Source organism: Acomys russatus, chromosome 3 (genome assembly GCF_903995435.1).
Source record: "Acomys russatus chromosome 3, mAcoRus1.1, whole genome shotgun sequence".
NCBI lineage: Eukaryota > Metazoa > Chordata > Mammalia > Rodentia > Muridae > Acomys > Acomys russatus.
The window spans coordinates 25,024,525-25,050,843 of NC_067139.1; the positions used below are offsets into that span (position 1 = coordinate 25,024,525).

At 44.3% G+C, this 26,319-nt stretch overlaps 1 protein-coding gene across 3 annotated transcripts in view; it reads right to left on the minus strand.

The window, feature by feature from the left end:
• Adtrp (androgen dependent TFPI regulating protein) overlaps window positions 1-26,319 on the minus strand; it is a 90,694-nt gene that overhangs the window by 50,556 nt on the left and 13,819 nt on the right. Inside the window, exons 1-3 of one of the 3 annotated variants that reach the window (XM_051170462.1) lie at window positions 13,013-13,158; window positions 12,702-12,942; window positions 998-1,132 (exon numbers count right to left, since the gene is read on the minus strand). In XM_051170462.1, coding sequence (XP_051026419.1) covers window positions 998-1,132; window positions 12,702-12,854 — 288 coding nt within the window. In that variant the 5' untranslated portion in view covers window positions 12,855-12,942; window positions 13,013-13,158. Of the gene's footprint in view, window positions 1-997; window positions 1,133-12,701; window positions 13,159-26,319 lie in introns of those variants that run through there. The other 2 variants (XM_051170454.1, XM_051170446.1) reach the window with 2 other exon arrangements.

The following is a 26,319-nucleotide window of genomic DNA, read 5'->3' on the forward strand; positions in this document are numbered from 1 at the left end:
GGAGTGAGGCAGTCATCTCTCATCCCAGGCCCCACTGCGCAGCCAGCACATGCAACCTCAGTCTGTTTCCATCCTAGCTAACCAACAGAAGCATGAACAAAGCAACAGCAGTTGGGGAGCACCAGAACACAAGCTTCTGTGTGTACACAGCTTGCTTTGCCCGATTCCTGTCCACTGGACACAGCGAATGAAGCACCTGCCCCATGCTCTGCACTGACCTGTCACTCCCTCCTAATGTGTCTCTTCTGTGGCCCAACTTTGAGGTCTTCTTTTCTTTTTCTTTGTTTCTTCTTTCCTTTCTTTTTTTGTTTTGTTTTGTTTTGGGGTTTTTTTTTGTTTTGTTTTGTTTACAAATTTTATATTTTATAGGTTTCCGGATGTATAGGAAGGGAAGTGGGTCATCTTTCCCTCTTAGGATTCTCCTTCCTGTCATCATGATGGAAGCAAGGCTGTCCCTCCAAGACAGTCATCCCTTACCATCGCCAAGGATACTACAATCCACAGATGCTCAAGTCCTCTATATGTAATGGACTCATGCTTGCATAGGGCCCGTATACATCCCTTGTGTGTGTTAGATCATCTAGAGACTGTTTATAATATCCAGTATGATGCAAATGTTACATCGTTGTTATAAGTATTTTTAGTTTGATTTTTATCCATTTGTCAAATATTTTTGATTCATATTTAGTTGAACTTGTGGGTGCAAAACCCACAGCCACGGAGACCTGATTTTATTTTGATTAAGCTTTACCACCAGGCTGCAACAAGGGCCATACATAAAACCTTCACATAGATAGGAAGCTAATGCTATGGCCATCTGTCCTGCACCCTGCTCCCTGGTGACGCTGGTCAATGTAGTCAGTCCCCAGGAAGGAGCCTTATGGAAATGTAGACTGTCTGGTTATAGTAACTAGTCCCCAGACAACCTTGATGTCCCAGGAGAAGCATCCACCCATTTTATATGACGATGATGTTGGATGCACATTTGGGCACTTACTGTGGATATAGGGAAAGCCAATGTGGCAAAAAGCAGATCTCTGAAGGATGTGATGAACTTGATGTCTTTCCTCCCGCTGATTCTTTTCAGCACATCATCCAGGGAGGCGACCCCAAAGAAAACGGCCTGTAAGAGCTAAATTCATTACAACAAATGAGCATCTTCATTGGCTTTAATTAATACATCCTTCACTGATGTAAAATCGCAGCCCTCTGGGAGCAATGCTGACGCCAGAAGGAGGGGATGTTGGGTTGTTTGGGTGCAGAGCCAATTCAAGGGCTGGGATTCTGGCTCATTGGGCTTTGACCTTGCACACTAAAACTGATTGAGAAAATGCATTTAGGAGATAATAATGTGTACAGTATTTAATCTAATGGTCTTCGGCTAAAACGGAAGCAAAATAGAGTTTAAAGGGATAGTGTAATGAGGAGTATGAGTGGCTGCACAGAGGTAAGAGCCAAGCATACAGCTTAGGGTGAAGGGCGAGGCACAGTGGTGGCACGGTCAGGAGTCCTTTCCAGAAAGATAATTAGGGAAAAGCTGGAGGGCTAGAGATCCAACCCAGTCACTGGAATGGCTGCCTCGCAACATGAGGACCCATGTTCAGATCCCCAGCACTTGTGTAAAAGCAAGGTGTGATGCAGTGTGAGTCTGTATCCTCAGCACTGTGGGGTGCAGGCAGAGACAGGTAGACCCCTGAAATCACTTGCTGGACAGTCTAATCAGCGGTGAGCTCTGGGTTGACCTCTGGCCTCCACACATATGAACATGCATGTATACATGCACATACGTACATGAGCATGTTCCCTCTCACACACATACACACACACACACACACACCCTGAACTCACACTAAGAAAACCATCATGGACAGCAGGACAGTGCTCTGTCCTGCTCCAGGAAAGCGCAGATTGTGATGCCACCCTCATCAGAGCAAGAAGGCAATGCAGCCCCCTGACAATTGGAGGCTTTTAAATCACGGGATCCAGGAAGTAAGGCTCCAGAGTTCTGGCAGCTGCTAAGTTCTGTGAGGTCCCTGAGGCAAGGCAAGAGAGAAGCAGAGCCTCTTTCCCTCAAGTAAGACTGAAGGCCCCTTATCCAAAACGCTCGGCACTAGCAATATTTTGGATCAAGGGTTTCTTGTCCAGATGTTAAAATATTGACGCATAATGGAGACAAGGCTAAGCATCCACACAGAAGCCATTTAATTTTTACTTTTACCTCTTAAAAAGAGCTTGGAGGTAACCCTATAACCATATATTTTAAAAAATAATTTTGTGTGTGAAATCAAGTTATATAGTGTGAAACTTTATATTTGCAATGTCATACTTGTGACCAAGAAGCTTGTGTTTTAGAGCCTATCGGGCCTTTGCATTCCACATGCTAAGCCTGCAGCATGGCCTAGAAGTTGAGCCTTTTGTGGTCTTGGTGTTTTGTACAATGTTATGGCTGCTAACTTAATGGCCGGTTGGTGCTGACTATCTAGAGATTGGGCTGAGTTTGAAACATGTTTGCCTTAGGAGTCATCTCAGTTCTCAGATGCTCTGCGTTGGCATGGGAGGGGCAGTTGGAGTCTAGCCTAGAGTATGAGATGGGAAATTTATGGTGCTCAGGGAGCTGGGTTAATAATTGATCCAAGTTGGCTGTTGGGGAACAGTGTCTGAAGTCTAGACTTGGGTAAAGATCTAAAGTTGGCTTCAGGACACTCCTGGCCAAGGCATGAAGGGGGGCCAGGGGAGGGGGGAGAGCAGGTGTGGATATGACTCACAGCTGTGCTCTCAGACTGGCAGCAGGTATGCTGCCTGGAGCGTTTCAGAAAGCCCCTGGAAAGGTGTGTGTGAGTGGCGATTTTTAAAGCACGCTAAGGCATCCTTATGTGGGTAGGTCTCTGGATTAGATACCCATCCTTCATGGGTCACACAGATGACTCAGAACTCCAACAGCTGGCTTTTTGGTCATGGCTTGTTACCTGCCAGACTCGAGACTCACTTTCAATTCTCATGATGTGCTAGTATTAATCTCCCAGCCCCACCTTAAAGACAGGAAAACAGGGTAGAGAGAGAGAGAAACAAATTTGCTTCAAGTCCCAAGGCTGTAGAGCCTGGTTCTTGAACCAGACTTAAGAAACATCAGATTTCTTGAGCAGGTCCCACAAAATTCTGTCAGAAGTCAAAGGAGTGACAATTCTACATGACTGGGGTAATTAAATACAATATTAAAAAAAAAAAGCAATACCCAGTTTCTACCCCAGAGATTCCCCTTTAATGGGCCTGGGGGTGCAGCCCAGGTACGGGGGGTGGGGGGGCTATAAATCTTCCCACGGCTGCTTTATTTTCTTTTGGATGTATGTGGTGGTGGTGGTGGTGGTGGTGGTGGTGGTGGTGGTGGTGGTGGGGTGTGTGTGTGTGTGTGTGTGTGTGTGTGTGTGTGTGTGTAGATGCTCAAGATGAACATTTGGTCCTTACCTTTGTGGTCAGGCACCTGACCAGCCGAGCCTTCTGCCTAGCCACATTCCTGGGTTATCCTGATCCTAGGGAGCTGAGACAGAAGCTCACCTGTCTAGGAAAACCTCCTCTTGGGAATACAGACCAGGTGGTCCCAAAGAGATGTGGCTCGAGGGAGAAAATCTAGGTAGTCAAGGTGGAATGAAATTGCTAAGGGAGCCATGAGCAGCACACAAATGCTAGGAAGTTTCTTCACGTAAAACTCAGGATGAGGTAAGGGTTATCCGAGGTAGCAGAGGCAGATGCAGTAGAAAACACAACCTGGGTGACAGTCCCAAGGCTCCTGGCCTCCTAGGTGAGGAAGAGACTTCCCAAGGGCAGAGGGTGTCAGGGAAGGGTGGGGGAGGAGGGAAAGGGCCTAGCTTCTAAATGCCAAGCAAAGGTTCCTTCAGAATGTTAATTCCTGCTGGTGGTGCTCTTGGCACTAAGCCCAAGAACTGTAGAATTCTTGGTGTGCAATCCTTTGCACACGGTTAACAGAAAGGTCTCTCTTCTCCCTCCTCCTTTCCCCATCCACAGAGCTCTCTCAGCCCCAGTTTCGCTTCCAGATATTCAGGCCTCTGCAGCCCTTTGCTGCCTTAACCTGCAGAAGCAATCCTGGGCTATAGGCTCTGCTGAGCAACACAGCAATTCATCACACACACAGGTCCTCCTCTTTGAGAGGTTCTCTCCACCCATAGAGGGAAATCCATACTACCCAATGTCCAGGAAGCCATGCCCACCCTTTTCCTCACCCCTCTCAGCCACCAAGTGCGGAAGTCAGATTGAGGAAGAACACATGTTACTCAGCTCCTCCGTGGTTTCTCCTCATCAAAACAAATTGGCTCCCTACTGTAAATGTGTCAATCACCTCTCCCCCTCCACCCCCAGCTCACACATCATCTTGCAAACATATGCCACACTGGCATCTCCCACCGCCAACTCAGTGCCACCATTGATGCAAGGCCTGGCATGCACATCAGTACCAACAAGGAATACTTGGGTGGCTGCAGTTCCCACAGGGGTGCCGGAGAGGATGGCACTAGTGTGATATCAAGGCAGACACTGGCTAGAGTGGGGTGGAAAGGGGCTGGCCAGAGTTGGAGGATAAAGGGTGTGAGAAGCCAAGAGTTCTACGGAGTCCTGAGAGGTTTCAAGGACACACTTGAAGCAACACGGGTCATCCAGAGGAATAGTGATCTACTCATCCACAAAGGAAAAAAAAGACAATGTTTACACACACACACACACACACACACACACACACACACACACAATCCGTATATACACACACATACACATAAATTCAAGGAAGTCTTGAGGGGTGTTGAGGGCACATTGGATCATCTCCAATGCTCACACAGGTGGATAGTGACCCACTCATGTACTATCCTGGGACACTGGCTCCCAGGAAAGCAGGCTTCCTAATGTCCTGCTAGTCAAAGCCTATTCATAGCTGATGCTTTCTGATTCATCTTTTCTACTGGCTCTTCCCTGATTCTATTCCAGTGGAATGTTCTGGGCCTTTCCACGAAATGCTGCTGCTCTAAATTTGTTAGCTGTCTCTTGTTTCTGTTGCTAGCTAACAAACTTACCACCAGTGACAGAGCTGAATTTACATTAAAAAAAAAATAACTAATATGATTTAAAAAAAAAAAAAACCTGTAGCTGAAGGATATTTAGTTTATACATTCCATGTCTTCCCAAATCCACAAGCATCTTAAAGTCATGGAAACTTACCCTCTCTAAGTCAACAAGTTTATTTCCTTGCCCTGAAGCCAAAGCCCTTTTAAACAAGCCCAGGAAATGAAAATTTCTTCCATTAAGAAAAAAAAAAATAATTCCAGAGAGGGAGATTCCACAAGTTCCCTGAACAAGACATTATGACTCCTGCTGGATGAGTCAAGCAGTCCAGTGCCAAGCTCGAGGCTGCGGGCCTGACTCGGCCACAGTGGGACTTTCCTTTCCCTTCGTCAACCTGATGCAACCCTCTCACACTGAAAGCCTATTCCAGAATTAAAGAGAACAGAGGACGAACCAGGACAGATGCCTCATCTGGAGGTAGTGGAGAGGGCGCAGGTAACTGGGGCCATGCACAGGATCCTCGGCTATCTGGGCTATCTGGGCTATCTGGGCTATCTGGGCTGGTGTGAAGTGTACAATCCTGCCCACTGCTCATGTGCATTTAGGTTAAGGAAGAAGCCGAAGTTTCACCTATGTAATTGCAACAATACAGCTGTCTTTATAAGGTACCCACAGTGATACCGACTGTTGACATGCCAAAGTGGGTGCGGGGAAACTTCACACGGCTGGCCCCACCCTTAGGTGAAGAACCACAAGTGATGGATCCATCAGTGGGTGCTGAGGGAGGGGACATCCGTTCTCTCTAGGGATGAGCTCCCGGAGAGGTTATCCTATTCCAGCTGGTCAGCCCTAAACAGATCTCCACATGAATTTGTTGACTCAGTGGTGTGGGTGGGTGTAAAACAGCCATAACTCAATGAGTCGTGGGTTTGAAAGGGAGTGGCAGTGGGCGTGGGGGAGTTGGAAGGGGAGAGGCAGTGGCAAATATATAAATACAGTTATTCATACATAACAATTTCAAAACAGCCAGGCTTGGTGGCGTGCATCTTTGATCCTACACTCCAGAGGCAGAAGCAGAGGCAGAGACAGAGGCAGAAAGATCTACGTGAGGTCTACAAAGCAAGTCCAGGACAGCCAAGGCTACCTAGAGAAACCCTGTCTTGGTGGGGGGTGGGAGGGTACTCAAAAAAAGTAAATGAGAAAAAAGAAGAACTTAAAACAACAACAACAAAATTCCCTTGAGATTAAACAAGGGAGTTTAACAAGCAAAACCAAGAGGACAAATAATATAAAGAACACAATTTAGAATAATGAGGAGGAAAATAGAGAGACCAAGAGTGTTGTGAAATGTGTTGGTTAAGAGTGTATAAGAAGCCTTGGCCAAGGCTGTATAACTAATGACAATGGCTTTCATATAAGCAGCAGGGTTTCCTGGAATAGAGCAACCCACAGGGGGATAGGTTTCTTGGCAAGTGGCTCACACCAACTAGAACTACATTCTAGTTACCAATTCATTCAGCCAGCACCGCCTCCCCCCGCCCACCCACCCCCGGGAGAGCCAGTGGGAACCCAGAACTGTATTAGTGACAGTACAGGCCAGGAGTGGTTCTAGGTCAGTTTGCCTTTACTGGGAATAAGGAAAAGAGAGAGAGAGAAAAAGAGGACTAGGAGGAGGAAGGAACACTTTCTGTATGTTGATATTCATGGGTTGGAAGGCAGGATGAGTAGGAAATGGCGTGTGGTTCCCACATGTGTCTATAGGGAATTCACTGAGGATAATGCCTTTGAAGTATCTGTGACAGGGTGGGAGAAGCACCGGTGCTAGAGGAGCTCCCATACTGAGCAGCCGCGTGGAGATTCCCTGGAGTGGGTCCTTTGGCGACGCCCAGGGAAGGAGCTAAAGCCCCTAGGAGGCAGCTTCCTTCTGTTGAGAGTTCTTCGGGGAGGAGAGATCACCTGTGACCCATCAGAAGCCCACACACCATCTGGGAGCTGTGGAATGAATCTCTCAGCTCTGGGGTGGTGGGAGGACACGCTTTCCTTGGTGGCACACAGGAACAAACCGAGATGTGGAAAAGTTAGGTAACTCACTTAAAAAAAAAAAAAAAAAAAAAACACACAGTAAGTAAGTAGGCAGCCAGCGCTCTGCCTCCAGAAGCCAGGCTTCTCTTCCCAGATCTCTCCATCGGGTTTAAAGAACTTACCAAGATGCTGTCCGCCCTGGCTACTCAATACATTCTAGGCACTTTACTTGGATGCTGGGGGATGTTCTTGCCCTATGGGCTATCAGCTCTAATCCCTTCCGCTACCCAAGAGAGCTAAGCCAGTCACTGTAAGCATCCCTGCCAGTAACATCACCCCCTCGTCTTTTGGACCCTGTAAAGCTAAAGGGCTTCACAGACTAAGATCTAAACTCAGTGATGGAAACCAAGGGTTTCCCTCTAGGTATCAAAGTGGACGTCATAATATAGATAGAACCCCACCTTTCTACTGTTTGTAGGCTGCCTTGGAGCTTGTGCCAGCAGGGAGGGGGAATTCTCTGCCTCTGGCCCTGAATCATCCTTTCTGAGGACATTTCCCATGATATCACATGGCTGTCACCCTGAAAGCTTGAGGGTTCTAGGTTTGGGCAGCTTTATAAGAGGGGAGGGAAGGGGAGGGAAGGGGATGGAAGGGGAGGGGAGGCTCGTGCCCATTGGTGCAAGAGATGTGGGCAAGATGAGGGGCAGACTCTCAGAGTTTCACCTGGAGGCTCCTAAAAGTGGGAAATCTGAACGAGCCCAATGAACCTGCACAACAAGAAGTGGCTGACAGGCCCCCCCCCCCATCTTCACTAAGTGTCCCTTAGGGCCGAGGACAGTTCTTGGATGAAAAGGGAGTGAAGGAGACAAGGAAGCACACTTGTGAAGGACTTGGGTACTCCGTGGGCTGAGCCAACAGAGGCAAACTAAAATTGTGCAGGGTTTCCTCGCTTGGTAGGACTCGCTGTTCTCTGCTCGAATCTGAAGCTGTACCTCTCCCAAAGCCCCAGTGTCAAGGAAGTCTACCCAAACAGCTCTAGCAGAGAGAAGGGTGTCTCAACAGATAGCTTCTCCCAGCGAAATGGCAGAGAGTGTAGTGTGGGGAGGCATCCACAGGAGCCATGGGTAATGTAGTACGGATGTAGCACGTGTGGTTGGCTTTCATGTCGATCCATCACCCACTAAGATCTTACCCAGGAGACCTGTGTTGCACTAAGTCACTTCATCCTACACTGTCCATGCCTGCCTGCCAAACACGAGATGACTCCAAGAACTCCAGGTCTCTTCTGTCTTCTCTCCTTTCGGCTTACACCACGCTGCTGGCCTTCTAAGATTATGGCCACGCTGTTAGCTTCTGGTTTTGTCCCTACTTAACAAAGGTGGATATCAGTGGCATCGAGTCCTTAGCCTGGGTCCCAGGTGATAAACAGTAGAACTGAGGAACCACCACTGACACAAATACCAGAGCACATCCCCTTTCTCTGCGGTCAGCTCTTTGTCCCGTCAGCAGTGACTTTGTCTGTCTCGCCCTCCATCTTTCCCTTCTTAGCTAGTGCCCCTCTACCAGGCACCAACCTTCTGGCAGCTTCCATGGCTTCTTTACAGACTCCCTGGGGGCAGTTTCAGGAGGAAAATGGCTCAGTGATCTGAAAGCTGACTTGTGATAAGACAGGCTTTGTCATTCATCAGGGACACGGAAGTGCATTCAGCCAGTAAGAAATTAAAGATGTCTGAGAGGAAAGGTATATCAGACTCAGAAAGACAAATGTCACACGGTGTCCTTCATTTACAGATTCTAGATGTTACTGTTTATCTGTATGGGTGGAGCCTCTAGGTCATGAAACTAGAAATGCTCAATGAAAGATTGGGGGTGGGGAGGCCATGGGTCGGAAGAAAAAAGAAAGAGAGGAAGCAAAGTGAGGTATGTGACAGGAAAGGAAAACGGGAACTCCTGGTGCCAAGCAGGGCGAGGAGTAGGAGGACAGAGCAAGTGTGGAGGGGATCAACAAAAACAAAATCTGCATGAAAATTCCATGGCACCCATTTTTGCGTGTGTGCTAACATGAAAAAAAGACACAGAAGATTAACGCGGCATATTACAAAGCGTTAGAATAGTTATGTTTGATTAACCAAAAAGTATAACAAAAAGAGGAGATATGCAATCCCTGCTACATTGATGGGCTACAGATGTGACTCTGTGGTTAAAGAGCATTTGCTGCTCTTACGGAGGACTCGGGGTTCAGTTCCCAGCACCTCCCTACATGATGGTTCAAAACTCCAGTTCTAGAAGATCTGATACCCTCTTCTAGTCTCTGCAGGCACCGCACACACGGAACACATTTAAATATGCAGATAAGCAAAAACTCATACATTTAAAATAACATATAATAAAATTTACAATTCCTGCTACATTGGGTTGGATAATGACGCCACCAAATTGAAGCAAAATAAACATGAGAGCTAGAATAAGTTAGGAGGCCTCTATAACCTGGTCGCTTGACTTCATTGAAATATGAATCAGTTAAAAACTGATACGCATAAATGAACACATGAGATCTCAAGAGGTAGGGGTTTTGAGGCTCAACCATTATTAATTAAGCTATTTGAGATCTACCCTTAGATGGGCTCCCTAAATTATACTCAACCCTTCTTTGTCAGGAGGGGAACACTGCCAAATCATATTTTAAAGAGCATGGTGTTAATGGGTCAACAGGGTCCTTTGCTCACACACTGGGGCCAGCAGACTGAGTGAGCAGTCTAGCATGTGAGCGCCCTGTGCCCTGTTCTCATGGCAAAAACACAATGGGGAATTGTGACTTGGGTTGATAAGGGCCTATGAGGCAGAACTGGTTTTGAGCTGGTAAGAGTTTAAATGTTTAGTATATTCACATAAAGGTGAGGAGAAGGACTAGAAATCATTTCTCTACATGGGACCTCAAGTGTTCTGTGGAGGCAGCAAAACAGAGAGGAACAGGCCTTTGTTTGGGGACATAGGCAGAGAAATGAGGAAGAAAGGCTGCAGTAAAACCCTTCTCTAAAGGATACTAGCTCTCCTGGGAAGAAGGGGACCTGAGTGATGAGTCTGGGTTTGGTTGGTTGGTTGGTTTGGTTTTGTTGTTGTTTTTTTTCCCCCAAAGATGTTATGATGTTTAAAGGAAACCAATTGGGGAAAAAAAAAAAAAGAGCACCAGAAGATTAGCCTGAGTATTGGAGGGGTGAGGACATCGGATAAAAAAGGACTATGCAGAACTAATATGGTCAGTCCTAACTAATATGGTCAGTCCTCTTATGCAAATTAATAAAAGTTTGGGATGAGGCAAGCAGAAGTTTGTGGAGGGAGAGGTGGGTCCAAAAGTAGAAAAGCAAATGGGATTTGATTTGGTGGCTAGTTTGCCAAGGCAAGAAGTGGGATTAAACTGAAATGATTTGGGTCATGAGACCCTCATGAAGTAGGCGCATGTTGCGCTGCCTGAGTTCATCCTCAAGACCTAAATGGTGGAAGGAGAGAGCTGATTCCTAAAGGTTGTCCTTTGATCTCTACCCATGCAGTGTGGTATATATGGCCCCAATGTGCGTGTGCACACGCATACACACACACACACAGGTGCGCGCACACACGCATACATACAGACAAAATAAATAAAAGCATTATACTTAAAAAAAAAAAAAAAAAAAAACAAACTAGGAGGCCTGATGGCACTCAGAGGAAGGATAACAGGTCACCAAGAAGAGACTCGATACCCTATGAGCATATATAAGGGGAGGAGTTCCCCCTCAGTCACAGACATAGTGGAGGGGAGTAGGAGGAAGCAGGAAGGAGGGAGGAATGGGAGGATATAAGGGATGGGCTAACAATTGAGATGTAATATGAATAAATTAATAAAAAATGGTTCCTGTTGGGAAAAAAAAATTAGGCCATTCCATAGACAGAAAATGAGGAGAGGAAGTGGCCTTGAAAGCCAGAAGGCCAGGGAGGCAGCTTCTGAAGCTATGTGGTAAGTGTGTCCTGCTCTGCGGTCCTGTGCAGTAGAATGTCCATACTGAGCCTGAGTTTGATTAGTGGATTAAACACAGATAGCTATGTGCCCTTCCCCTCCCCTACTCCCAGTTTACTCAACACAGATAAAAATCTCATTGTTTTATACTTATACATGTTCTTAGAGTTCTACAAAATCAGTCTTTGTTTTCTTTTCCGATTATTCGACTTTTTCCCTTATAAAAATCTCAAGAATGAAACAAACAGCACCTTGACACTTTCTGGCACAGGAGAGCTGGGTCCAGAACTCAAACTATTCAGGCCAATACCAAGAGGTGAACACAAGGCCAGAAAAAAGCAGACAGAGCCACGAGGGCCTCTTCAACCTGCGTTCAACCTTTCTGCCTGCTCAGCTTTGCAGCGTCTTTTCTCACCCTGCGTCTTGTCTGCTTACAAAATGAGGATGCTGCTGCGGACGATTCTGAAGGGTTAGCATATTATGATCACAGGGCCGAGAGATAGCACAGTTGTTAAGGTTCCCTGTTGCTGCTGCATAGGCCCCAGCGTCAGTTCCCAGCATCCACAGGGCAGCTCACAATCCACTCTAGTTCCAGGAGATCTGATGCTGCCCTCTGGCTTCTAGAGGCACCAGACATATATGTGGCATGTATGCACACATGTAGGCAATGCAGGAAAAATTCTCATACTCATAAAATAAAAATAAATACTGAAAACAAGAATATTTTTTGCAGCTTCCTGAGACCAGTTGCTTTCATGGAGCTGTGCGTTTTTGTTGTTGTTGTTTTATTTTGTTTTGTTTCTTTGTTTTTAGACTAGATTTCTCCATGTAGCCTTCACTGTCCTGGAACTCTCTCTATATATAGAGATCAAGCTGGCCTTGAATTCAGAGATCTGCCTGCCTCTACCGCCCAAGTGCTGGGATTAAAGGTGTGCTCCACCACTGCCCAGCAGAACTTTGTATTTTAGCAACAGCAACAACAAAAGCTGAAACATCAATTCCCACGTCTGAAGGAGGAGCCATTTTTAGCTTTTAGCTTTACATATACTTCTTACAAGTCAGTTTTTCTCCCATTTATTCAGACTTTGTTCATTAGCTCAGGTTAGGGAGACAAAAGGAAATTAAGTTATAAATTTGGTTTTGAAATAGTCGAAGCTGTGTCCTGGCTGTTGGCTCTCCTTTCAGATGGAACTTCAGCCTATAAAAAAATATATAGTGGGAGACGAAGGTGGCAAAATGTGTTTGCTTTTCTTGGATAAATCTGTGAGTCGGTGTGTGCTGTCAAATTACATTATTCCTCCATTGGAAGTCGCACTTCCTACACGACATGCGACACTCTGCCTTCTTTTCACAGACTTTGCCAAGCAAGGTTCAAAATCTCTTCTGTGTTTTGCACTCGTGCCTGTGGTCCCCCAGTAGGACTCCAAGAGTCTTTTATAAAAAGAGCATTTAACAATTAGACACCCCAGTAGCTAAAGAGAATTTGTTGAATAACAGGGGAAGCCCCAAACTCCCCAAGCATGAAGACGGAAGACATGTAGGGGACTTGTGTTCAGTTAAAGTGGCTAATGGGAAAGCTCTCACATTCCTGCTAATAACTTGGTTCCAGACACAGACTTACCAGATTAAGGATCGTCAGGTACTTCCAACGTGTACCATCGTGGAATTCTTTTAACTTCTCTTCACCCTTTCCAATATTTGGGATGTAATAATAGAGGAAAATGTACCAGTTCATAAGAAGGAAGTGATAGGTGCAAGTGGCCGTCTTCGTCATGGCTTCTGTGTATTGGAGCTGTGTCGCTGCTCTCTGCTTTCTCGATGAGTCCTGGGAGTCACGGCTGCACTCTGTTCAGGCTGGAGAGCTGAAGAAACAAAGCCCTCTGGGAATGAGAGTTTCCAACACAGGCTTGATTTTGCTTCTCCCTTACGTACCTTTCCTTATAAGTTTGGACGGAAATCTTTTAGATAGCTGCATTTAGATAAATGGACAGTTTATACTCATTTCAAAATAGGGTTTTGAGGAGAGCAACAAACAAGAGCTGTACTTCGAACAGGGCATAGCCTGATAAGTGAACTGTTCCAAACGCTATCTTGGTGAAAGGTCATGCCTCTGTTCTTCCTTTTCATTTGGTCAGAAAGGGCAGAGGTAGCAATGGTGCCACTTCAAAGAATGAGAGGTAGCTTTTAAACCAGGAAGTAAAGGCTTGGATGTGTTTATGGCCAGAAGATAAGGAAACTGGGCAAAGTCATTCTACTTGTGAAGTGTCTGAGGCATTATCAAGCTTGAAAAAGCCTTTGATCCTCCAGGAATAGACTCAAAGGAGTCTCTACCCCCACCTCCTTACACTAGAGAACTAAAGATGTGCAGACATCCATCCCCACAGCATCTCAGTGCCCAGAGGGAAGAAACGTAGGAAGATAACCGTAGCCAGAAAACCATCATACCTGAGTGCAGATGTGGCTGACGGAAAGCAAGCACCTCTGTACAGCCCTGGGGAGCACAAGACATAATTGGATTGGGAGAGCAAAGGACAGGACCCTACTTCCGACTGTGCAGAAGGGGACTTAAGAAGAACCGCAAGTGTCGTGCCTTGTGACATCACCGGCTTATTTTCCTGGGCAACCCACTTGGAGGGTTGAGCAAAATCCTAGAGAAATGCTCCTGGCGCCATTTAGGGAAGTCTGCAGTTGAAGCTATTGATGACAACACCAGGGCTTATTAGAACTGAGAAAAAGAACCACAGAGCGCTATGGGAACCCAAATAAGTCCAGAACAGACCTATCTACAAAAAGTCAACTAGACTGAACCTTCGGACATACAGGCAGGAAGACAGTGGCCCTGAGCTGGCAGGTCTGCTGGGGAACTATTTGCCAGACTCTTGCAAATGTTGTTACAAAATATTACAGACTTGCAGGCTTATAAACAAGAAATGTATTTATCCTTTTTTTTTTTTTTTTTTTTTTTTGGTTTTCAAGATAGGGTTTCTCTTGGTAGCCTTAGCTGTCCTAGACTAGCTTTGTAGACCAGGCTGGCCTCAAACTCACAGCGATCCACTTGCCTGCCTCTGCCTCCCAAGTTCTAGAAGCACTTTTATTTCTTTTCCTCATTCAATGGAGACAAGAGGATGCTGTAGGTTCACTGGCCTCCCAGTCTGGCCTAGTAGATGAGTTCCAGGCCAAATAAGAGACCTTGACCCAAATCAAACAGATATGTTTTAAAGCAGGTATTTCTCAACCTTCCTAATGCTGTGACTCTTTAATACATTTTCCCATCATAAAATTATTTTCATTGCTACTTCATAACTCTAAATTTTCTCTTGTTTGTTTGTTTGTGAGTGACATGGTTTCTCTGTGTAACAGCTCTGGCTGCCCTAGAACTCGCTCTGTAGACCAGGCTGGCCTTGAACTCACAAAGATCTGCCTGCCTCAGCCTCCTGAGTCCTGGGATTAAAGGCATGCACCACCACTGCCTGGCTCAGCAGGTTCTTATAAGGCTAGCCTTTAAAATAGGAAAAATAAGCCGGGTGTGGTGGATATCTGATACGTGACCCCTGTGAAAGGGTTGTTCAAATGCCCGTGGGGTCACGAGTGACCCGTGGGTTGAGAACCACTGTTCAAAAGGACGGCATTTAAGATTGTCCTCTGGTCTCCAGAACACAGGAGTACAAATAGAAGTATACCTGTGAACACAAGTGGACCCCTCCCCTCAACCTACACTTTAAAAATTCACTATCATTCTTAACTACATCTAACATTCCAGGCCAACCTGGGATCTGTCTTACAAACAAACAAACAAACAACAGCAAAAAAGGTGGCAAAACCTCTACCTGTTATCATTGCTAGGAACAGATATCAGACTGCTTCATGAAAATAGGCCTGGCCATCCATCCCGGAGTATACATTGTGATGCAGATAGGGCTATGACGTATATTTCCTTTTGGTGATGGTTTTGAGCCAAGTTTTATTAGAAATGCAAAAAATTAGTTTAGAAATTACATAATTTTTATATACATGTAGTCCACATTCCTATTTATTTCAGTGCTGACAATTACTTGGATTTACATTTAATAAAAGGGAAACATGATTGCTCTGAAGGGGTTGAGGTTTTTATTACAGATATAAGGGAGAACACAGGCAGAGGACTTTGGGTGAGTTCAGAGTGAACATGGTCAGCAAACTGTACCAGGCCATGAGAGGAGATCGAAAAGATGGCAAAGCCAGGAACCAAGAGGCCAAGAGAGCAGGAATCAAAAGCAGCTGCCAAGAGGCAAAGAGGCCAATAGGACTGACTGCGAAAATGGCCGAGGTTATACAGGCAAAAGCAGCTAAAGGAAGGGTAGCCCAGTCCAGCCTCTGGACTAGAGAAATTTAGGGCTGGGTGTGGGGTATGCCAGCCAAGGAGACCCTGTAACAGGTAAGGACTGAGGGATGCTGGGAGTATCAGGTATGTTAATTGGCACCTCAGTTAACTGTTTGCCTGGGTTTGAGAGCTAACATCTGTATCCCCAACTGAGCTATCTCCCAGGGTGACTTTGAACACCTGAACTTCTGTCTCTATGTCCCAAGTGCTGGGATTACAGGCTACCACACATAATTCTTTTTAAAGCTAGGGATTAGACCCAGGGCCTCATGCACACTCACGTCCACAGCATCCAAGAGCACTTTAACAAGCAATAAATGTTACCACTTAGCTACAGATTTTCAACTAACTCAGATCTAGTCTGCTCTTTTCCTGTCTTCAAAAATTAGAAGCTACATTTTATATGGAGAAGAAAGAAAATAATTATAATTTATTTTTAAAAACTGGTGGGAATTTAGCTTTTGAGAGGCATTAATGAGGATTCCAAGATGGCACCGCTGAGCACGCACTGTATCTGACCTACAGGGAGGAGATCAGGGACCTTACTGGGAACCACAGACTACAAGAACTGGAGAAAACTAGGTGAGAGGAGTCTACACAGTACAGGCCACAGGCAGGTCTGGCCTCTGGTCATCGAAGGACAGGAGCCCAATCCCCAGAGTCTGGACCAGAACCCATCAGTGAACTATGAACTGTATCCTTGCACTACAGCATGAACTCACTATATGGGAGTGAATCCCAGACATGGGGGCCCAGGCGGCTGTGGACACGTTATCCACCCACAGCTGCACGGTCTGTAAGGGATCCCGCAGAAACCTAGCAATCCGCCCCAGCAGACTGGTCCTGCACAATTGGTCATCTTAGCCAGGCTCCACAGCCTAGCAGGGCCTCCCACACTCTCAGAAGAGGATGGGCAGGCCTGAGGGGATAGCACAGAAATCTAGCAAACCAACAACAATCAGAAGGCAGTAGCTGCTCTCTCCCTGGTGGGCAGAACCTATGCCCAACTGCTTGGATGGATCAGACAGAAACCTAAACAAATACTAGAAGCCAGCAAGGGTTCAGGCATGCTAGGGTAATCTGAGCCTAGGACCCAAAACCCTAAGGCCCGAGGGCAGAGTATTTAAAGCCCAGCCAAACACAGGATAACCTGCTCTACCTACACTACCTTGAACTGATCCTGGGGCTGCAGAGCACCAGCACCTATCTCTGCTGACCCAGTGGGGAGCCCAGGGTGTGGAGCAAAGTCTCCTGGAGCCAAAACCATGCCACCTGCCTGTCCCAGGGAAGAGTTTGCTGATCCCCACAGGCAGGGGCCCTCCACCTACAATCACTAATCAACAATCCGCTCTCAACAACAGTGAAAGACACCAGAAGCTACCTCCCTAACATCAGAAACAGCAAGATGACTAAAGACCAATGTAAAAAACACAAACAACAAAACCAAAATATGGCATCTCCAGATCCCAGCTATCCCAAAGAAAGCAACCTGGAGAACTCAAATCTAATTGAAATACAAGAAAAATGACCTCAAATCCTTAGTAATGAAGATGATAATGGAGGAAACAAATAAAATCCATAAGCAAATGCAGGAAGATACAGGCAAGCAGGTTGATGACATAAAAGAGGCCTGTGGAGAGGCACTGGATGAAATTTCGGAAAATACAAACAGTCAGATGAAAGAAATTAATAAAACGGTTCAAAATCTGAAGATGAAAATGGAAACAATGATAAAGGTACAGACAGAAAAAACAGAAACAAGAAAACTTAGAGAAGAAAGCAAGCAACACAGGCGAGCTTCTCCAACAGAATCCAAGAGATAGAGGAGTGAATCTCCGGACTAGAAGATACAATCATAGAACTTGAAACAACCATCAAAGAAATTGCTAAATCTGAAAAATTCCTGACACAAAACATCCAAGAAATCAAGGACACCATGAAAAGACGAAACCTGAGGATAACAGGCAAAGAGGAAAGAGAAGACGCCCGACTCCAAAGGCCCAGAAAATATTTTCAACAAAATCATAGAAGAAAATACCCTCAATTTAAAGAAGGAGATGCATATAAACATACAAGAGGCCTACAGACCACCAAATAGAATAGACTAGAAAAGAAAAACTTCCTGCAACATAGTAATCAAAATACAAAATATACAGAACAAATAAAAAATATTAAAAGTGGCACAGGAAAAGGGCCAAGTAACCTATAATAGCAAACCTATAAGAATCACATCTCACTTCTGAGCAGAGCCCATAAAAGCCAAAAGGGTATGGACAGAGGTCCTGCAAACCCTAAGATACCACAGATGCCAGGCCAGACTACAATACCCAGAGAAACTATTAATAGCCATTGATAGAGAAAACAAGATATTCCATGACAAAAACAAATTCAAACAGTACCTATCTACAAATCTGGCCTTACAGAAGTTACTATAAGGAAAGCTCCATGCAAAAGTAACAGGCTACAACCAAAATTACACAGGAAATAGATAACTACACCATCGCAAAAACATAACCACACAAAAACTTTACTGCAACCACCATCAAAATCAAGGGACTTAACAGTCACTGGTCATTAATATCTCTCAACATCAATGGTTTCAATTCTCCAATAAAAAGACACAGACTAACTGAATAGATACATAAACAAGACCCAACATTCTTCTGCATTCAAGAAACACATCTTAGCCACAAGGATAGACATTACCTTAGGGTAAAAGGCTGGAAAAGGGTATTCCAAATGGACACAAGAAGCAAGCTGGTGTAGCCATTTTAATATCTAATAAAATAGACTTTCGACCAAAGTTAATCAAAAGAGATGAGGAAGGACACTTCATTCTCATCAGAGGTAAAGTCAACCAAGATGACATCACAATTCTGAACATCTATGCTCCCAATACAAGGGGACTCACATTTGGAAAAGAACTATTAACAAAGCTTAAACTACACATTGATTCCCACATATTTATAGTGGGAGACTTCAACACCTCACTTTCACCAAAGGATAGGTCATTGAAACAGAAACTAAACCAAGAAATAATGACACTAACCAATGTCATGAATCAAATAGATCTAACAGATATCTATAGAACTTTTCACCCAAACACAAAAGGTTTACCTTCTTCTCAGCACCCCAGGGAACCTTCTTCAAAATTGGTCATATAGTAGGTCACAAAGCAAGCCTCAACAGATTCAAGAAGATTGAAATAATACCTTGTATCCTATCAGATCTAAACTGGACTTCAACAACAACAGGAATAACAAAAAGCCTACACACACATGGAAACTAAACAACTCTTTACTTAATGACACCTGGGTCAGGGAAGAAATAAAGAAAGAAATAAGGACTTCCTGAAATTCAATGAAAATGAAGGAAAAACATACCCAAGTTTGTGGGACACATTGAAAGCAGTGCTAAGAGGAAAATTCATAGCACTAAGTGCCTTTATAAAGAAATTAGAAACATCCCATATAAGCAACTTAGCAACACATCTGGAAGCCCTTGAAAAAAAAAAAGAAGCAGAAACACTCAAGAGGAGTAGACATCATGAAATAATCAAACTCAGGGCTGAAATCAATAAATTTGAAACAAAGAGAACAATTCAAATAATCAACAAAACCAAGAGCTTGTTCTTTGAGAAAATCAATAAGATTGACAAACTGTTATCCAATCTAACTAAAAGGCAGAGACATTATGCAAATTAACAAAATCAGAAATGAAAAGGGAGACATAACAACAGACACTGAAGAAATACAAAGAATCATAACATCCTACTTCAAAGGCATATGTGCCACAAAATTTGGAAATCTAAAGGAAATCGAACTTTCTTATTTGATTCCACTTGCCAAAATTGAGTCAAGATCAAGTAAACAAACTATATAGTCCTGTTTCCCCTACAGAAATAGAAGCAGTAATTCTACTAGACCTTCAAAGAGGAGGTAATATACTGAAATCCATCAATGCAATACACCATATAAACAAACTAAAAGAAAAAAAACCTCATGATCGTCTTCTTAGATGCAGAAAAAGCATTTGACAACATCCAACACCCGTTCATGTTTAAAGTTTTGGGGAGATCAGGGATACAAGGCACATACCTAAACATAATAAAGGCTATATACAGTAAGCCAATAGGCAACATTAAATTAAATGAAGAGATACCCAAGGAAATTCCTCTAAAATCAGGGACCAGGCAAGGCTGCCCACTTTCTCCATGTATCTTCAACATAGTACTTGAAATTCTAGCCAGAGCAATAAGAAAACAAAAGGGGATCAAGGGGATCCAAATGGGAAAGGAGGAAGTCAAACCATCCCTATTTGCAGATATGATAATGTATACAAGTGAGCCCCAAAATTCCATCAGGGAACTCCACAGTTGTGTGGAGAGTGGGGACTGACTCTGACATGAACTCTGGTGCCCCATATTTGACCACTTCCCCTTGGTGGGGAGGCCTGGTGGCACTCAGAGAAAGGATAAGCAGACAACCAAGATGAGACTTGATAGATAGCCTATCTATCAGGTAGGGGAGGAGGTCATCTTCTGTTGTAGACCTAGGGGAGGAAAATAGGGGGAAAGAGGGAGAGAGGGAGGAACAGGAGGATACAAGTGAGGGGATAACAATTGAGATGTAATCTGAATAAATTAATTAAATAAAATAAGAGGCACTAATGATATATACATACACGTGTTTTATACTTCAAACATTGCACAGACAATTTGATTCACAAAAGGGCCTCTCAAAGCTATATGCTCTCAGGAGACAGGGGTGTAAGCTTTTAATTTCTTAAATTTATATTGGCATTGAACAGGTGCATATCAAGTAATTGTTTGTCAGGTACTAACTAGGTCGTGGATGTTTCTTTTTTTTCTTGTTTTGTTTGGTTTATACATTTTTCAAAACTTTATATATAAATACTGCATCTACATCACTCTTACTTCTCCACCCCCAGCTCCTCCAGGGCCCCTCTTGACAAATTTATCATCTTTGAAAAAATTACTATTGTTATATGTATGACCTCTGGGTCCATTTAGCTTTGCTTGTTTATACATGTATCCATGGATGACCCATATGAGAATGCATCCCTGGAGGAGACTGGTTCTCCAACTCTTCACAGGCAATGACCACTTGAAGCTCTTCACTCAGAGGTTTCCCTTAGAAAGCATATCTTTGACCTCAGGAAGTGTACAGTCTTGAAAGCAGAGACAGACTAAACAGGAACAAAACCAGTTAGTTCACCTCCTAAATCAGGCTCCAACAGTCTCTCTCTTCCACCCTTCCTTGGCCTGGTTCAGGTCTTCATCTCTTGCTGGTGACAACAACTGCCTCTTCATTGATTTTCCTTCCTCTAGTTTTGTCCCTCAACTCTGTTCTTCACAAGGTCAAGGAGTGATTTTTTTTTCTGAAGTACTACAGTCATTTTTCCCCACCCCATTCCTCCAGAGACAGGGTTTCTCTGTATAGCTCTGGCTGTGCTGGAACTCGCTCTGTAAAGCAGATGGACCTGAAACTCAGAGATCTACCTGCCTCTGCCTCCGGAGTGATGGGATTTAAGGCGTGTGCTGCCACCACCACCCAGCGGCTGCAGTCACTCATGATGTGCACACCTTGGATATATGAACATCGCTTACGCACGGTATCTGCATTCACAGGCTTTAGTGACTTGCCCACTATAACCTGGCTTTGCTTCTTTCTCCCAGCCTCATCTTTTGTCTGTCATACGACGCTCCTGTAAGAACAACAACCGAACTAAACTTCACACCTATACCCACCCAGGTTACAAATGCCCTCATTCCTAGTCCCTAACGTCCCCTTTCCCTGAAGCCTTACTGGCTATCTCAGAATCATTCTCTGAGCTACAGCCTAGAAGACTCTCTTCTCTGGCACACTACACATCTCTGAAACTCACATAATGGCTGGGAACTCAACTTGTTAAAGGGAACAGGTATGAAGATCTCTGAGTTCTAGTCAGTGCTGTTTGGGCAGTTTGGTTCATGGAATTCAGAGGCATTCTTACCAGGAGAGTTTTACATAGACAGGTTGAAGAGAGAACAAGCCAGACAAGGGTGAAGACAGGTGAGTCAGAGACTGAGAAGTTTAGAACAGATTGCTAGAGGCAGTTTGAGGCCAAGCAAAGCAAAAAGTCAGAAACTGAGAGAAGCCAGATTGAATCAGTCACCCAGGAGAGGAATCTGAGCCAGAACAGCTGAGTTGAACCAGCCAGCCAGAGTTTAGAAAGAACTAGAAATGGTGAGCTTATTCAGCAGTAAGTCTCAGAGACTGAAGACATTCTAGGCTTAGATTAGATTGTATGGAATCTAGAAATTTCCAGGACTAGCCTACATTAGCAGATGGAGGCAGTAATTACATCAGGACAATTATATCAGGAGACAATTACTTCCAAGACAACAACTACATCAGGAGAATAAAGTTACTTTTACATAAATGTATATATGAATAGCAGGTGTATTTGGCTATTGAGCCTCTCAAAGCTGACTCATTCATTAAAAACCTACTATATTCAGAGCCTTTAGATGCTGTGTACAGAGGAGGAGAGAGAATCTAAGATGAGTTAAATCATAGACTAAGTCCTGGAGAGCTCGAAGCCAAGTGGAGGAGACAGATATGTAAACAAAAAGGTACAACAAGATGTGATAAGTGCTAAAATGGGAATATGCATTGAATTATGCTGCATATTATTCTGCCATTTAAAATATACCAAAGATTGAAGTAGGGTTGAAAGCATTGAGGAAATCATCAGAAACTCAGTCACTGTACAGGAGAAGAAGAAGGTTACAGTCATCTCACGGCTACCCACATAAGAACGTGTCCTATCCCAGTTTCATCAGTCTTATCATTCAACTTTTCTTTACATGAGGGGCCACCTCAGGAATGCAACTGGTACAGCCAATGGGATAGTGAGCCTGGCGGTGGGGTCTGACCCATCTGGTGTCTTCAAGGGGACTCATGGCAACAGGTAAGTTACAGATGATAGTGAGAGCAACAGTTCTTCCTAATAAATATAGGACCTATGTTCAGTTACAGTGAAAAGGCAGGAGGAGGAAGGAGGGAGGGGACCCAGACTTGAGTGGGAGCTTGTGTACTTACTTACTTGAAATGTCTGACACACCTCTGTATCTCTGGTCCAAGCAGGTGGCAGGCTAATTCTAGGTGCTTATAAGGATTTGTTGTGAACGTAGCCATCATGTGTTACTGATAATCACCAAGGGGGTGTTAGGCTTACAGATACTATGCTAGCGTCACCCATGTATCACCTTGTGTTCTTCTATAGTAGCTCTGTCTGAAAGGATGACTATTCTAGAATAACTTGTATATGTGTGTGTGTGTGTGTGTGTGTGTGTGTGTGTGTGTGTATGGGGGGAAAGAGAGGGAGGGAGAGAGAGAAAGAGAGAGAGAGAGAGAGAGAGAGAGAGAGAGAGAGAGAGAGAGAGAGAGAGAGAGAGAGAGAGAGAGAGAGAGAGAGAGAGAGAGATGATGTGCAGCTGAAGTCAAAATCCAGGGAGATCAGTATCTCCCAGGGAGAAGGAGTTCCACAACCCTAAGAGCTCTTATCTGTTGCTAAGAAATGAATTGGACTGGCATGCTAGCCCACGGAGCTGTATTTTAACCACAACCAAGAGTGCATGGTTCTCTGGGTGGCCAATATAAATGCTGTCTCTTAAAAATCTATAGCCTCTGATAACCTTCTAAAGTCTGTTTTGAAAAGGACATGTGTGCATTTCTAGTCACCAAATTAAGCTGACATTGAAAGACACAGGCACTTGATACTTGGTTTTTGTTTTTTGTTTTTTTCTCTTTTAAAGTTAATGACTTTCTCCAGCTTCCCTCTGCCTGCCGCACTGAGGACACTGGTTCAAATGGTCCTTTTTTGCTGCTCTCCAGCTCTTTGTTTTGGAGTAGAATGCAGGGCTGTGTGTGCTCCCAGAGTCCTCGAGAGGAGATAGAATCACTGTTAGACGTCTCTCGGGGACCCTTGGAGCTGGAGGTACAAAGAACTCATCTTGTTTATAAGTATCAGACTGACTCACATTAAGAGTTTAGATCGGGAAATAAAGCGTTTGCAATCAGTCAGTCCAACCTCTTGATCGCTCCTTCTCTCCTTTCATTTGACCCCCTTTATTGTTCCTATTTTTAAATATAGTAGTCTTGTCTCATTTGGTGCTACATCTTTTAATTACTAAGCAGAATTTACAAGAGAAGAATTACTCTTATTCTATGCATAACTGAAGTGGCTGTTGGCTAGAGACTGTCTCTTGTCACCAACCATAGGCTTGGCTCTGAAGTCCTCATATGTCTCTCTGTTGAGTCCACCAGTGGAGGAAGGGTTGGTATTGAAGCCTTAAGTAGGCTGAATTTCCAAGAATCCACTTGGTAAGGGTCAGTCCAGTGTGGGCATGCAAATAAGGTGAGGCCTATGACCAAACAGGGAAAGCCTGTGAAAGTGGCAAATAAAACTTTTTGGTTGCTGTGCTAATCTTAAGCTTCAGTTTGCTATTTCTGACTTTTCTGGACCTGGTGGTCAGTGAGGTGTTGTCTCCCCCCATCTCCCTCCCCTGTAGTATTTTTCACTCAGTTATTGTTTGAAGTTTTCATACATTATACAATGTATTTTGATCATATCCAGCTACCTCCCCTATGTCTACCATCACATCTCCCTTCCAAGCTTATGATCGCCTTTTTTTTAATACAACCCCCTGAGTTCAATTAGTGCTGCCCATATGAAAATAGGGATGGACTGACCTCTAGGACTTGGGCAACCTCTTGTAGGCCACAACAGTGAAGGAGAGTGACACTCCTTCCCTCAGCAATCATCTAGAATTAGTATTTTCCCCTCTATGGGTGGAGCCTCAGGGGCCCCTCCCCATATATGTTGGAATTTTGACTGGTTTGATCTTGTGCCAGTCTTGTGCAAGTGACCACAGCTGTTGTGAATTGATAAGTTCATCAGCCATGTCATGTCAAGAAATCTTCATTTTACAGCTCTTCTCATCCTTTCTGCCCACTGTTCTGGAATGTTTCCTAAGCCATGGATGTGGATAGGTTAACATAGATATTTCAGCCATATGGAAGTGTTGGAAGTTGGTCTGGTTGCTGCCCAAATGAGCAGACTCACATACCCCAAAATGTTTGTAATCTTGCCTAAGAACTTATTCCTCTTTGACCAATAAAAAGTCAATACAACTGGGCATGGAAAATGGGATAGGCGTGGCTAAGGGTTGCAGGCTTTGGGACAGGGAAGTTCTTGGGAAAGGAATCTGTCAGAGACCAGAAGAGGATCGATAGAGGAAGTGAAGGAAGGAGGCCTCCACCATGGGGGGAGGTGGAGAAGAAGCACATGGCCGGCATGGATGGAGATTTGGCTCAGATGAAAAACCTTAGCAAGTATTTGGGGGTTACGGATGGGAGGTAGCTCGGTGGAAATTATTAGGAGCAGATGGCATGTGATAGGGCCAGAGAGATATGGGAGATAGTTTAGAAGATTAATATTGGCCCTGCCCCAGGTGAACCAAAACTATTTTAAAATATAACAGGTATCTGTATTTCATTGGTTGATAGCAGGTTAGAAAATACCACCATAATATTTATAGCCTAATAATAAATATTTATTAAGCCATACTTCTAAGTGAACTACAACATGGGTGTGCTTATAGCTATGTATGCTTCTCATTTTGACTGTGTGTCTTGGAATCAACTACTGAAAAAAAAAAAAAGTTTCTCTAACCAAAGTTCAGAGCAGCACAAACCTATGGTTATAAGCTTGGATATTTAGAATGCAGTTTGACAGCAAGTCCATTTAACATAACAACAGTAGGTTCTCCTTTGAGGTCTATGACTTTCCCAGCAATGAGATTTTAGCCAGGTTTGAAATCCATCTTGTGGCACAAGCCTCCTATCCAATCAGAATGTGCTTGGTTAATCCTGTAACCTGTATGCCACTATGGCAACAATGAAAGTACCTCGCAGAGTAAGTCGGTATAGTATCATGCAGGGTCCAGGGCTGAGTGGGGTCATTTATATATTTTCTGCCCCAGAACCCTGCACAGCAAAGTTTGACACCATATAAGCTAGCCAACAAGCTAGCAAGGCAGAGTTCCCTGGTCAGTCAGGGTTAATTTCTATGTCCTGCATCCAAAGTTAGTGATATCTTCAGCAATAGGGTCTTACTGTCTAGTTAAGTTGGGTAACCGAGACCAAGAGCAATAACCTGCATTGCTTTGTGTTTTTCTGGGCTTCTCTGATCAAAAGCTCATAGGGAGGTATCCTGTGTCTGGTATTGAGATTTTTCATTTAGTAACTCATCCAGTCTCTGGGAGACACACTGTCCACTCTTGGAGTGTGCTTTTGCTCAACAACCTTTACTATGTATTATAGTGTTTTATTAACTTACAAACGAGTTAGTTCTGAAAGGCTTCAAACACCCATAGTTTTGGTTAACCTACTCATCCTCCATACTATCCCCATCTCCCTGTCCCCATCCTTACTTCAACCTTTTGGTGGATGCTGCTGCTGAATTAACACTCAAGTAGTCCACTCCTTGTCCTCAGGGCTTGAGTTTTCCACCTATTTGGGAGCTGGGCAGTGAGTGGGAAACTCGGTGTCCAGTATCCCTCCTGCTCCTGTCAGTTATTTCTGATTTTCATACGTGTCATTTACTGTCTCCCTGATGTTTTAAATTCCCTTCTTGCATACATGTCTTTGAGTGTGTTTGAGTACCCTTCTGGTGCCACAATGCATATGTGAAGGTCAGAAGACAACTCATGGGAGTGGGTTCTCTGTATTTCTTTTTTCTTGGTTTGGTTTTTCCAGACAGGGTTTCTCTGTGTAGCCTTGGATGTCCTAGACTTGCTTTGTAGTCCATG